The following is a 15761-nucleotide window of genomic DNA, read 5'->3' on the forward strand; positions in this document are numbered from 1 at the left end:
CAATAAAATTTAACATAACCTCACACTTAATTTTCGCCGTGAACAACAATATTTAAGCGGCCTACCACCAGCTGATGCTGTGTGCTCGATAATGGAGAGCCCATAACGAAGAGGAGAAAGTGCGTGATGTCGTCTGGTGTGTGGTGTGTGTGGTATATGCGGATGTGCGTAAAAAAATATAAACATATGGTATTTACTCCTTAGCATATTAACAGCACATCCGCATCCGGTGTGTGTCGGCTTCTCTCCCTCACACTGCAATTTTTCTTCACATCGCGCTGCCATAAAGGATATACTTATTAATAATCTCCAGTTTGTTAAAGTGTAGCGTAATTAATTTGAATTAATTATGAGAGTTTATGTCTGCCAAAAAAAAAAAAAAAAAAACAAGTAAAAAAGCTGTAAGTTCGGCCGGGCCGAACTTTTAATACCCTCCACCATTTGGTACAAATTTGGCAATTTCCAAAAAATAAAACCCGTTAAAAATTCTGTTAAAATCTTAAAAATACCGAATGCTTATACGACGACGTGGGCCTGCATAGGCAACTTTTGTCATCAATTATTACAATATTTAAATGCGAAACTTGAAGAAAAATCTGTATATAATGTAGCTAAAATCATCAAAATACCGAATATGGGGGGTACCGTTATATGGGGGCTATACGAAGACGTGGACCTGCACAGACAATTTTCTGGCATGGGCTGAAGTATCCATTACGAACTTCACATACGAAATTTGAAACAATCCCCGTAAATAACGTCGCTAAAATCATTAAAATACCGAATATCGGGGGGGGACCGTTATATGGGGGCTATATGAAGACGTGGACCTACATGACTCATTCTTTGACTTTGGATGAAGTATCCATTACGAACTTCAAATACCAAATTTGAAACGATTCCGGTAAACAATGTCGCTAAAATCATCAAAATACCGAATATCGGGGGGTACCGTTATATGAGGGCTACAGGAAGACGTGGACCTGCACAGATAATTTTCTGTCTTAGGCTGTAGCATTCATTACAAACTTCAAATGCCAAATTTGAAATAATTCCGGTGAATAATGTCGCTAAAATCATCAAAATACCGAATATCGGGAGGTACCGTTATATGGGGGCTATATGATAACTTGGACCTACATGGCCCATTTACGAACTTAACCTGTCTACTGGGAAAAAATACATGTTTGCAAAATTTTAGCCTTCTATCTCAATTTGTTCGAAAGATAGCGTGATTACAACAGACAGACAGACAGACAGACACACAGACAGACAGATAGACAGACACACAGACAGACAGACGGACATGGCTAAATCGTCTTAGAATTTTACGCTGATCAAGAATATATATACTTTGTTGGGTCTGACATGAATATTTCGAGGAGTTACAAACGGAATGACAAAATTAATATACCCTCCATTGTATGGTGGAGGGTATAAAAAAAATGTGTGCTGGTTTTTATATCACTGTGTTGTGAGCAGAGAGACAGAGAGAGAATCTGTCATCCTTGTATGAGTACGATAAAATGTTTCATGTGTGTCTGTTCGAAAACAGGACAAGACATGCTTAATTACTGTACATGGTGTCAGGAATCTGTCACTGCTTAAAGTCTTGTAGAGATGTTGTGTGACAGTGTAATAAATTTCCTCCACTCTTCCCCCTCCATGCCTTCCAAGGGCATTTTTCGTAATATCCTGAAATGTAGTTAATCAAGAATGGCTATTAATTGCCAAAAATACAACTTCATGATATGAATAGCTGATTGTATCTAATTAAGAATAGAGAGAGATAAATTATTGCATATTGAAATTATTACCCGGGGCCATGGCGGTGAGCAAATTTATAGGGGTAGCTCTTCCCCAAGGAAGGGAAGGCAAACAACAGGACCTCTGAAGAAATTTTCAAAATATTAAATGCATGTCTTGTCTAAAAATTGCCTCCAAAATTCCTAACATTCTTTGTCATCACTTGCACATCCTTGACCAATATCCTTTATTAAGTGCAGTGAGATGGTGAGGGAGAAAGAGAAATATGCTAATCTCTGCACCTTTGGCATTTGTAAAATATTTGCTTATCATCTTCATTTGTGTGTGTATGTGTGTAAGTTTGTGTTGATATTCCAACAGATGCTTAGCCAGCTTTCTAATTACGGCTTCACCGGTAAATGGTTGAACGCATAAAGGACATCATCACCAGCAACAGCAGCTATAAGGGAGGTTACCACCCCATTCATTATGAATTCCGTGTTTGCCTCAAAGTTGTTAGTTTCGTTGGCATAAATCTGAAAAGGACGATAAATATTGTTTGTCAAACGACAGTAATGGTGATATCTACATGGCATTACCAAATTCCAAGGATATGCCAAAGGTGAAACATAACCAGAGATTAATGCACACGCACACACAGGGACATTTTCATTGATTGCTTGTGGCACACACACACACACACAGAGAGAGAGCACATGAGCCAATAAATGCATTAATTTAATATAACTTGTTAGGCAATTAAAATATATATTAAACCTATTAACAATGAGCCTTCCCAGGACATAAGGATATTGTAATTAAAATATAAAATAATTGACAATGAAATTAAAATAAAATTCTAATGATGGTCATGAGCATAAGGGGTAATGTGTAGCAATGCTCGGATATATGTGAACTCAAATTCTGCCAATGATCCTAGAAAGATTTTCCTAAGGGATAAACAAACGTGGATTTTCAAGTTCCAACAGGAGAGGTTTTTTAAGGAATAATGAAAAGGACCTATAAATTTAGATTTTTTTTTTTGGATCGAAAAAACGTATAGTTTTTTGGGATAATATATTTTCAAGGTCCCTAAAAGGTGTATTAAAAAAAAAAAATAATAATTTTTTAAAAGGACCGAAAGGGCAAAAATTTTTGATTTTTTTTGCAATATGTTTTTTGAGACGTATTTTCGTAAGGAATAATTTTTCAAGGACCAGCAAACATGGCTTTTTCGAAAAATATTTGTATTTTTTTATTATTTTTTTCAAGGACCCAAAAAGCAACGATTTCCGATTTTTATAAACTATATTTTGATTTAAAGGGTATATATATTTTTTGGTAGAATATTTTCAATTTCCCTAAGATATTTCCCTAGGATATTTTTTTAAAAGGACCTAAGGGACAAAAATGTTGGCTTTTTTGGCAATATTTTCTTAAAAGGACCTAAAGGACAAAAATATTGGCTTTTTTGCAATATGTTTTTTGAGACGTATTTTCGTAAGGAATAATTTTTCAAGGACCAGCAAACATGGCTTTTTCGAAAAATATTAGTATTTTTTTTATTATTTTTTTCAAGGACCCAAAAAGCAACGATTTCCGATTTTTATAAACTATATTTTGATTTAAAGGGTATATATATTTTTTGGTAGAATATTTTCAATTTCCCTAAGATATTTCCCTAGGATATTTTTTTAAAAGGACCTAAGGGACAAAAATGTTGGCTTTTTTGGCAATATTTTCTTAAAAGGACCTAAAGGACAATAATATTGGCTTTTTTGGCAATATGTTCTTTGAGACGTACTTTCTTAAGGAATTTCTCAAGGAACAACAAACATGGATTTTTCGAAAAATATTCGTTTTTTTTTTTAAATATTTTTTTCAAGGACCCAAAGAGCAACAAATTCCGATTTTTATAAACTATATTTTCCAAGGATCCAAAGATTATGTTTTTTGGAAGAGAAAAAATCTTGACTTTTTTAGCAATATTTTTTCAGACGTATTTTCTTAAGGAATAATGGATTTTTCGAATAATATTTGGCATATCCTTGGAATTTTTATAAGGACCCAAAGAGCAACCAATTCCGATTTTTATAAACTATGTTTTCCAAGGATCCAAAGATCATGTTTTTTGGAAGAATATATTTTCAATTTCCCTAAAGGATGTATTTTTTTAATAACAAAAACATAATTTTTAAGGATAATTTTTTAAAAGGACCTAAAGGACAAAAATATTGTCTTTTTTTGGCAATATTTTTTAGACGTATTTTTTTAAGGAATAAATTTTTAAAGACCAAGAATCATGAATTTTTCGAAAAATATTCGTGTTTTTTTAAATATTTTTTTCAAGGACCCAAAGAGCAACGAATTCCGATTTTTATGAACTATATTTTATTATATATTTAAAGGGTATATATGTTTTTATGGAAGAATATATTTTCAATTTCCCTAAAGGGTGTATTTTTTAATAACAAGACGTAATTTTTAAGGACAATTTTTTAAAAGGACCTAAAGGACAAAAATATTGGCTTTTTGGGCAATATTTTTTCAGACTTATTTTCATAAGGAATAATTTTTCAAGGACCAACAAAGATGAAATTTCGAAAAATATTTGTATTTTTTTTAAATATTATTTTCAAGGACTCAAAGAGCAACGAATTCCGATTTTTATAAACTATATTTTGCAAGGACCCAAAAGATCTTGTTTTTTGGAAGAATATATTTTCAATTTCCCTAAAGGATGTATTTTTTAATAACAAAGACATAATTTAAAAGGACATCATTTAAGGTCTCACACGGAATATATTCAAAGATTTTTGTCCAAGGACTCAAATGCAAACAGCCGTAGATTTTTTAAAGATTTTTTTTTTTAAGGAATTAAGAAATAACTTGAAACATATTTTTTAAGATTTTTTGCCAAGGACACAATGACAAACAGCCGTTGATTTGGTTTTCGAAGAGGTTTTTCCCAGGACTAAGACACATGGATCTAAAGAATATTTTCCAAGGACCAAGGTATTTTTTCGTAAGGTGGCACAAGGAATATATTTAAAGATTTTTGTCCAAGGACCCAAGGGCAAGCAGCCGTAGGTTTTTTAAGAAATGGTTTCCAAGAAATTAAGAACTAAAAAAGAAAATATAAATTTTCAAGGACACAAAGAGAAAATTTCGATTGTTTGAGACTTTTGTGTTTGTGGCAATCTCCAAGAACCAAAAGAGAAAAGGACACTTATTTGGGGATAAATTTCAAAAACCCAAAAGGGAAGATCTAAATTATTGACAGTGTTTATTTTAAGGATTAAAAGAGTCATTATTGGTTTTTAGGAGTCATTATTGGACTTCACGGAATTAGCGAACAACAAACTAAGATTTTAAGGACATTTTTCAAGAACTAACCTTATTTTTTAGGACAAGTATCGATTTTTATACCTCAGCCATATGTCTAGAGAGGGTATATATTAATTGATAGGGCCGAAATAACGGTTTTAGACCCTAGGTCTTTTTGGACCAAATCCCCTTCAGGATATTTGGAGTGGCTGTTGCGCACGATAACTCTCGAAGTGAGTATCCGATGTGGTAAACTTGGTACATTTTGCTCCAATTTTGCAAATCCTAATATTTGCATCAGTTCTAGGTCAGGTACGAAAATGGACAATATCGGTCCACTCCATCAAGTACTTCCCCACAAACGGTCAAAATTTTGAATAATTACAACTCTTGTAAAATGTGATGCCAGATTGCCTTCAAATTTTATATATATCCAATAATTTTATTATTATGAATATGGAATATATCGGTTCACTCCTTCCGGTACCTCCCCCACAAGGTTCCAAATTTTGAATATTCATGAAGCTCATAAAACACGAAATTAACATCCGATTCCATTCGAACTTGTCACATCTCAATATTTCCATCAACACAAGATATGCTATAAAGATGGTAGAAATCGGACCATTCCTTCTGGTACCTCCCACACAAAGGGTAAAATTTTTGAATAACACATTCGTGTATAAAATCCTATATAAGCATCAGATTCTCTTCATATTTCACACATCCCATTATTTCTACTAACACAATATCTTCGGGGAAGGTGGGATATATCGGTCCAATCCTTCCGGTACCTCCCCCATAAAAAAATTTTAAATGTCCATGAAGCTTATAAAAGACGAAATTAACATCCGGTTCCATTCAGACTATGTACATCTGAATATTTCCGTCAGCACAGGATCTATAAAAATTTTAGAGATCGGACCATTCCATCTGGTACCTCCTCCACAAAGGGTCAAAATTTTGAGTAATCATAACGATCATAAAATCTGAAATAAGCATCCGGTTCCCTACAAATTTCACACATGCCATTATTATACCCTCCACCATAGTATGGAGGGTATATTAGGCTTGTCATTTCCAGTTGTAACATCTCAAAATATACATTTTAGACCCCACAATGTATTTATTCTTAATCACCAAAAAATTCTGTGTCGATTTAGCCGTCCGTCCATCTGTCCCTCTGTAGAAATTACTCTAGCTTCCAAACGAAATGAAGTAGGTCAATAAGATTTTACTCAAATGTATATAATGTCTGCAGGACTTTTGTCATTGAGAATGGGCCATGAAGGTTCACGTATTGGATTAGTACCCATATTGTACCTCCCTCCTATTTTTGGTATTTTGGTGGTTAAAGCGACATTATTCACCGGAAATGCTTCAAGTTTGGTACTTTGAAGTTTGAATAGATACTACAGCCTATGACAGAAAAATTTTTGTGCAGATCCAGGTCTTCGTATAGCCCCCATATAACGGTACCTCCCGATATTCAGTATTTTGATGATCTTAGCTACATTATTCATCGATTTATTTTTTAAGTTTCGCATTTGAATATTGTAATGGCCTATGACAAAAGTTACCTATGCAGGTCCATGTCGTCGTATTGACCCCAATATAACAGCTACATTCGGTATTTCTAAGATATTAACAAAATTTTTAACGGATTTTATTGTTTTTGAGAATTGCCAAATACGTTCCAAATGGTGGAGGGTATTCAAAGTTCGGCCCGGCCTAACTAACAGCTTTTTTACTTGTTTATGCTGGTTTCGTTGACGAATATAGCCAAATATCGTAGAGAAGCAAATTATATACATGAGACTAAATTTGGAGATACAGAGGGGCCTCTTGCTTTTGGAGATGATCGCAAAATATTTAGGGGTTCAAATGAACCAAAGCCAATCGACACGCCTGAGAAGAGAGTTAAGGACAGGGAAGAGTTCTAGCATTTCGGATGATCATTGAATTATATTTAGCTGTAAAATGGACAACAACAACTAACAGCACGACGGAGTGACAAATGTCCCTGATTGAAATGCTATGGGTTATATCTAGGCAGTTTTCCATGACATGATTTCAAAAGTGAAATCTTTCAAAATGGATTTGGACATAAGGGAGCTACTAACATATTATAGTGTTGTAAGATATCACATGGTCGGCCCCGCACCCCGTTGTTTTAATGCTTAAAATATCACAAAACTTGTATTTTCCCAGAGTTCAGAATTATTTATTGTAAATTTTTATTTTTTTTTTTCATATACATATGTAGATTTTTATGGATATTTTATAAAAAAAAACTTTGATCTTCTGAGGTCATTTTTATAAGTGCTGTTGTGCTATTTTTAGATTTTTGAGCAGCTCACAATTTTTTTGTTAATATTTAAGGAACAAGGTGCCCTTAAGGGCTGTTAGAACATGGCTTCTACTTTGTTAAAAAAATGTATTTTATTTAATTTCTGGATCGAAAATTATTTTAAAAATATATTTAATAAGATTCATATATTTACATCTCATCCATGGACAAGAACCTAGATTTCGTTTTGCCATAGGTATTGACAGTTTTCTTTTAAATGTTTGGCTCTTTGGAGGGTATTGAAGAATCTGCTCTGTTGATTTTTAAACAGTTTATGCCTATTTTCGCCAAAAATTTAATATTTCTCTTAAAAAAAAAAAAAACAAAATCTCAACCTTATTTCCATTCACTTTTATTGGCTGCCATTTAAGACACTCTCGAGTTATCAAACTATTCTCGGTGCTCATTGTACTCATGCTTCTTTTTTTTCTTCTTCTTGTTCTATTTTTATTGCAGACTTTTAGTGGAACAACAATAATAATGATGATGCAACACACATTAACAACAATGGCCAAGTGACATGCGGTACAAAACAGCAAAAGGCAGCAGCAACAGCAACAACAACGGCATTAGTAGCAGTGGCAGCAGCAGCAGCAGCTAAATGCCACTGAGAAGCTGTATGACAAGCAGATACTTAACAATGCAATTTAACAATGACATTACAAACAGCAGCAACAGCAACAACAACGACGAAGACAACAACACAAACAATGTTCATGGAGGCATTAACGGTCTGTGAGAGACGGCGAGTCATGGCAAATAATAGACGTCGACGACAAGACGATTTGAGAGAATAACAGCAGCAACAAAGTGAAACGTGTAATAGGCTTAAGTTGGAGACAGACACTCACACACACACAAAGACTCACAAGAAGACAATCATACAACAGTGAGGCAGGCAAAGAGAGGCAGAGAGTGTGTCAAAGAGAGGGGTAATGAATAATGCCATTGTGACACACAAACAAAACTAAGTTTTTGTAAAAGGCAAATTACTGAAAAAAGCCATTTATGGTTTTAATTACGAATTAAGAGAGCGAGAGAGAGCGAGAGAGAGCGAGAGAATTCCCTCACAACCCCACACTGCACGTTGGAAAAGAAGAGCATCGGCAAAACTCGTCTAAATGTCTGTTGTAGTTGTTGCCGGCGACATCAACATCCAACCATCAATGAGCCAAATATATTTATGTTGTTCTCCAGCTGTTTACAATGTCGGACGTTGAAAAGGCGATTTCCGGCTTAATAGAGGATGAAGAACTATTACAACAAACCCAACAGCAACAGCAGCAACACCAACAACATCACTCAACACCTTTGAATAATAAGGCGAATAGCTATAACACAAAAAACGATAGCGGAAACAGTTTTCTACAGCAGCAGCAGCGCCATCAACAAAAACAACAACAGCTAAGCCAACATCAGTTGGAACAACAGCTGCAATATCATCGACAACATCATCCTCATACTTATATTCCAGATAGCAAAAACCTGAGTGTAGGTAGAAAAAACACGAACAACACCAACAACCGTGCCATCAACATCAACAATTGTTTGAGTCGCGCTCTAAAGTTAATCTTCTCCACACCGGGCCTGGTCGTAATGGTTATCGGTTATACGATAATGGGTGCTTTGGTATTTCCTCTGCTCGAGGCACCGCAGGATATTAGCAAGTCCGCCATAATAGCCAAATCACGAGAGGAGTGCCTAAAAGAATTGTGGATAATAACAGGTAGGTTGGAGTTGGAGTTGGGAGATGGGAGGTTGCATGGCTGCCTTGTGCTGGGTGTTTGTTATGGTAATTTGTATTTTTTGTCTGAAAATAACAACGAAAACTTTTCCCTGGTTAGGATTGCCTTCTACGTTAGCTATGCACAGAGGAAATTTTGGAAGCCAAAAACAACAAACACAGCAACAACACCATGGACGACTACAAGAAAAACCAACAACGGAAATGAGTATTAAGCTCAGCGGAAACACAAAACAGTTTGGCTTGAATAACTCAAACGAAACTCCAAAAGGGGTATGAAGGGTCACCCCCAAAACAGCAATAAAAAAGAGAGCGATTTTTTCTCTCTCCCCAACCTCTCTTCCTAACAAAGAGGGGAGGTTCTGCACAGGATGCTAGTTTTATTGAATGTTAATTGGATGATTTAAATATAATTACAAGTTCACTACCAAAGAAGGAAGGCAAGGGGGTTTTTTTCCTATTATTCTGGGATCTCCTCCTCCCCACCCAACAAAACTTTTGGCATGTTTGTTGTTGTTGACCACAGTAAAGGATATATGGTGACCACAAACATGATGATTTTTGCACAATGATTATTTGTTTTTTTTTTTTTTTTTTTTTTTTTTTGTAAACAACTCATAAGTCATGGACTTGACGTTTGCTTTTTTAATAATTTATGTTTTTTTTATTTATTTTCATTTTTTTTATTTTTATTTTCTATTTTTTTTTTTTTTTTTTTTTTTTTTTTTGTTGGAAAAATATTGTTTTTTCTTTGATTCATTGTCTGCCGTGTGCTAATTGTTTTCATTGGAATTAATACTTATTTTATAATTTGTTATTTGATATATTTATTATATGTCTATATATACATATGTATGTGTGGACAAAGAGAGATACATATTTATATACATGCGTATCTGGCACATGACCTATTTCGTTAGCAAATGTCAAAAGTTGCCATTAAAAATGGTTGAGGTTAAACGAGTATTTTTTTAAATGACCTTTTAACCCTCAGATGCTTACAGGAGACCCGTTTCTCAAAAAAAAAAAAAAAAATAAATAAATAAATAAATAAATAAATTAATTAATTAAACAGTCTTTAAATAATAAACCAGTAAAGAAAGTCTTAAAGTCGGGTGGGGCCGACTTTATGATACCCTACACCACTTTGCTAATTTAGTAGAGCTCCGCATAACAATTAAACGTTTTAATGGGAGAATTCAACATACATAATCATAATTATAATTATATAAAATTATAATTATAATTATAATTCAAAGGACTATTTATGCCAAAGCAATTATATCTTTTAAATTCGGACTTGTATTGCCCATTTCGTGCACAATTAATTTGAAATCGGATAAAGATATATATGGGAGCTATATCCAAATCGGAACCGATTTCAATAAAATTTGGCCAAGATATTTCTGAGCCGTATTTGATATATTTTCCTGAATATCGTTGTTACGGAGTGCATATTACGGCTGTGGATAACAAATATGACAAATCGGATCAACAATATATATGGGATATATAGCTATATCTGAACCGATCTTCACCAAATTTGACATACTAGCTACTACACTCAATTCGGTCGTATGCGCCAAATTCCATCCCATTTGGTCAAATATTAGACGTTTGGTGCACATTAAAACGTAAATCGGTCTAAGTTTTATATGGGAGCTATATCCAAATCTGAACCGATCTCGATAAAATTTGGCATACTTATTTTCAGGCCTAATTTGGTTGTATGTGCAAAATTTCATACTATTCGGGCTGATATTCCACGTTTGGTGCACAATAAAAAGCAAATCGGACGAAGATATATATGGGAGCTATATCTAAATTTTGACCCATTATCTCCAAATTCAATGGGGTTCGTTCTTGGGCCAAACAAATGATTTGTGCAAAATTTCATCTGGATAGGACAATAAATGCGAACTGTACTTTGTTTACAGAAATACATGGACAGACGGACGGACGGACATGCATTATTCGACTCAGAATGTGATTCTATGCAGATCATCAAAAGGAACTATGGGTCTATCTCGTTTCCTTTTGCCTGTTACAAACAAATGCACAAAGACATAATACCCTTACCACCTTGTGGTGTAGGGTATAAAAAGAATTGCAGTATTTTTATACCCTCCACCATAGCATGGAGGGTATATTAATTTTGTCATTCCGTTTTGTAACACCTCGAAATACTCATGTCAGACCCAACAGAGTATATATATTCTTAATCAGCGTAAAATTCTAAGACGATTTAGCCATGTCCTCCTGTCTGTCTGTGTGTCTGTCTCTCCGTCTGTCTCTTGTAATCACGCTATCCTTCGAACGAATTGAGATAGAGGGCTAACATTTTGCACACATGTATATTTTGCCAATAGGCAGGTTAAGTTCGTAAATGTGCCATGTAGGTCCACGCCTTCGTATAGCCCCCATATAACGGTACCTCCCGTTATTCGGTATTTTGATGATTTAGCGACATTATTCACCGGAATGTTTCGAATTTATTATTTGAAGTTCGTAATGAATACTATAGCCTAAGGCAAAAAATTGTATGTGCAGGTTCACGTCTTCGTATAGCCCCCTTATAACCGAACCTACCGATATTCGGTATTTTTATTATTTTGGCGACATTATTCACCGGAATTGTTTCAAAATTGGCATTTGAAGTTCGTAATGAATACTACAGCCTAAGGCAAAAAATAGTATGTGCAGGTCCACGTTTTCGTATGGCCCCCATATAACGGTACCTCTCGATAATCGGTATTTTTATTATTTTGGCGACATTATTCACCGGAATTGTTTCGAATTTGGCATTTGAAGTTCGAAGTGGATACTGCAGCCTAAGACAGAAAACTCTCTGTGCAGGTCCATGTTTTCGTATGGCCCTCATATAACGGTACCTCCCGAAAATGTTGATGACTGTAGCTATATTATTCACCGATTTTTTTCTAAGTTTCGCATTTGAATATTGTAAAGGCTTATGCAAAAAAATTACCTATGCAGGCCCATGTCGTCGTATTGACCCTAATATAACGGCTACATTCGGTATTTCTAAGATTTTAACGGATTTTATTGTTTTTTTAGATTTGCCAAATTCGTTCCAAATCGTGGAGGGTATTCAAAGTTCGGCCCGGCCGAACTTACAGGTTTTTTGGTTTTTTTTTGTTAGGTTCGGTTCGAATATGTGTAGTTACAATGGAGATTGTAACTACATCACTAGGAGAAAAGGAAGAAGGAGTAAAATAGATTTTTTTTTAGAGAGAAGTCGAAAAAATGATTAATAGCGTCGAATGGAGCTTTACTGGGGCCAGACCCAGTTGTGTAGCCACAACTACCTCCTTCTCTCAACCCTTGGAGCTTTACTGGGGCCAGACCCAGTTGTGTAGCCACAACCACCTCCTTCTCTCAACCCTTGGAGCTTTACTGGGGCCAGATCCAGTTGTGTAGCCACAACCACCTCCATCTCTCAGATACCAAATGAGACCTCAATATCAAATTTCGAGATTCCAGCCATAGCTCTTCACCCAATGTGAAATTTGGTACCATCCAGTACTTTTTGTACAAATATAGGACGCATTTTAAAACCTCTCCCAAGTCTCAAACACAGATACCGTCAGTAAAAAAAATCTAACTTTATAATTTGTTTCTCTTTCCCTTCAAACAATACCCAATTCAGTACCATTTAGTACTTTTCGTACAATTTTAGTACACATTTCCAAAACCACCTCACTATCTCAATTTCAGATATCAACACACCAGCTCTATCTCTTCACCCAATACACAATTTACTATCCTTTAGTAATTTTCGTACAATAAAGTACGCATTTTTAAAATAATCTCCATATCTCAACTTCAGATGCCAAAAAATGGCCTTAACATGAAATTCAGGATTTCAGATCTTTAATTTCCCTCATTACAAAACTTAGCACTATTTAGTACAATTATAGTAGGTATGTCCAAAACCAGCTCATTCTCTCAACCACAGACACCAACAGAGACCTCAGTATCAGTTTCGAGATTCCAGCTCTACCCTTTCACTCACTATCATATTTTGTACTATTTAGTACGTTTGAAAAACCACCTCCACAGACACAAACAGTGACATTTATACCACATTTTAGATTCCAGCTCTATCCTTTCACCTAATACCAACTTAATACTTTTTGTACAAATATAGGAAGAATTTCCAAAACCATCAGCACCTGTACACATTTCCGCTACCATCTCCATATGTCCCGGATACACATGAACGGCATGAACACTAATACCAACTTTCAGATCTCAAGCTCTATCTGTTAACCCAATTACAAATTGTACCAAATATAGTACTATTTAGTACTTTTCGTGCAACTGTAGTGCACATTTCCAAAACCCCGTCTTTATCACAAACCTATCACCAACAGGGACCCAAATACAAAATTTCAAAATTCCATCTTCGGAGCTTCGAACCAAATAGTTCCCCAATGTGTCCCTACCCATCTCTTTAAAAATGGCTACTTTCACATTTGTCTCATATGGTTAAGCCTACCTATAGCATTTACTGTTTACGTCCCATCCCCACCACAACAACAACAACAACAACAGGTATTGTCAATAACTCAAAGAGATCTGTCATAAAAAAATATATTTCCAATTGAATAAAACAAATGACTGAATGATTTAAATAAACAATCCAGAGCAAATAAAGGCTGTGATTGAAATATATGACACCATTAAAGTAAAAAACATATATGTGTGTGCGTGCGAGTGAAAAGTGCAACTGTTGTTATTGTCACGCATGTTGGGTGTGATGTTGGGCATTATGTCGAGTCATGTTTTGAGGCGAATGCATCTCTTGTTTTCAGTCAGTTCTCGTCAGTTAACATTGGCGTCAGTGTCCATTCGCCACTGTTGCTTCTTTGCTATTTTGAATAATGAACTTGTTGTTGGTAGTTGGAAAGTGGTGAAAAAAAAGGAAAACATAAAAGTGACAGTCTGCCATATGTGTGTATGTATATATCGATATGATTTAAATGCCAACTGGCAATGTCTGCGCGTATGAAAATTATGAAAGCCGTTCATTGTTGAATGTCGCGTCAATATCCGGTGGAAAAAAGGTGGTTGTCTGCTTCCGGCTGTTGGAATTGAATATTTTTTCTTTATCATACAAATATTTTAATGAAATTCTCAAGCCGCTTTGAGGTGGGAGGGGAATTGAAGACCGGTTTCTAAATAGAACTCTTTTGGTATTTGTCCTTAAAAAAATTAATAAAAACCACCTTCGTTTACTTAAAAACATCTACTTCTGCAGGTTCTTGAAAAAGTATTTTTTTTTTTGAAACTCCACATCCTTGGTTCTTGAAAATATATTCTTTAAAAATTTTTTTATGGTCATTCAAAAAATCCTGGCTTGAAGGGTCCTTGAAATCCTATTTTTTAAGACTCTACATTGCTAAGCCTTGAAAAAATTGTTTAGAAAATCAATGTCGTTTTGTGACATTGGCAAATTATTTTTTAAAAATCCGCGTCTTTTTATCATTGAAAAATTCCACGTATACTCCTTAAAAAGATCCTCGTCTGTGGATCCCTAAATAATGTTAATTTTAACAATTCTCGTTCGTTGGCACTTTAACAAATATTATTTTAAACCTCATGTCCTTGTTCCTTGGATGTCGTATTTAAAATAGTTCACTTCAATTGATTTTAATATATTTTTTTTTTGGGTCGGTCCTTAAAGTATTCCCTTAAAAGTAAACCACGTATCTGGTTCAAAAAAAAAAAAAAAAAAAAAAAAAAAAATGTTTGTTTATATATAGTTGCAAAATTATTCTTTAAAAAACATTCTCGTCAGTTTGTTTTTAGAAAAATATTCTTTAAAAATCTAACTCTTTTGATCTTTGGAAAAAAAATATTCCTTAAAATGTCCTCGTTTGTAGTTCCACAAAAAATACATTGTTTAAAGAAGTAAGTTTCTCGTTCCTTGAATTATTGAAAAAAGTATTAAAAAAATCTTTTTTGGATTTACGTTTTGTAATTTCTTTAATAATTTAATATATAAAAATCCACGTTGGTTGATCCTTGAAAAAAAAGTCTATAAAAAAATCTTTAAAAAAATATAAATTTGGGCCCTTGAAAAAAATTATTTGAAGAAATTCACATTTATTGGTCCTTCAAAAAAAAAAAAAAAAAAAAAAAAAATCTGTAAAAAAAATCCACATTTATTCGTCCTTAAAAAAATTCTATAAAAAGAACCAAGTTACTGGTTCTTCAAAAAAAAAAACGTTTACTGGTCCTCCAAAAAAAAAAAAAAAAAAAAAACAAAAAAAATCAATAAAAAAAATCCATATTCATTGCTTCTTGAAAAAAAATCTGCATTAATTGGTCCTTGAAAAAAGTCTTTAAAAAAATTTACGTTATTTGGTACTTGAAAAAAAAAATCTTTAAAAAAATTACGTTGGACTTTCAAAAATATTCTTTAAAAAAATCCACGTATATTTATTCCTTGAAAAAATACTATTTTTTAAAAAACCCACTCATCTATTGGTTCTTGACATAATATTCTTTAAAAACTCCACGCCTCTGTTGGTATTTAAAAAAATATTTTTTATTAAAACTCCACGCCTC

At 34.1% G+C, this 15761-nt stretch overlaps 1 protein-coding gene across 1 annotated transcript in view; it reads left to right on the forward strand.

The window, feature by feature from the left end:
- The window catches only part of LOC101888200 (uncharacterized), a 230673-nt gene that overhangs the window by 143097 nt on the left and 71815 nt on the right, over window positions 1–15761 (forward strand). Inside the window, exon 3 of the mRNA XM_059128965.1 lies at window positions 7880–9149. Coding sequence (XP_058984948.1) covers window positions 8630–9149 — 520 coding nt within the window. The 5' untranslated portion in view covers window positions 7880–8629. The remainder of the gene's footprint in view (window positions 1–7879; window positions 9150–15761) is intronic.

Source organism: Musca domestica, unplaced genomic scaffold (genome assembly GCF_030504385.1).
Source record: "Musca domestica strain aabys unplaced genomic scaffold, Musca_domestica.polishedcontigs.V.1.1 58, whole genome shotgun sequence".
Classification (NCBI taxonomy): domain Eukaryota; kingdom Metazoa; phylum Arthropoda; class Insecta; order Diptera; family Muscidae; genus Musca; species Musca domestica.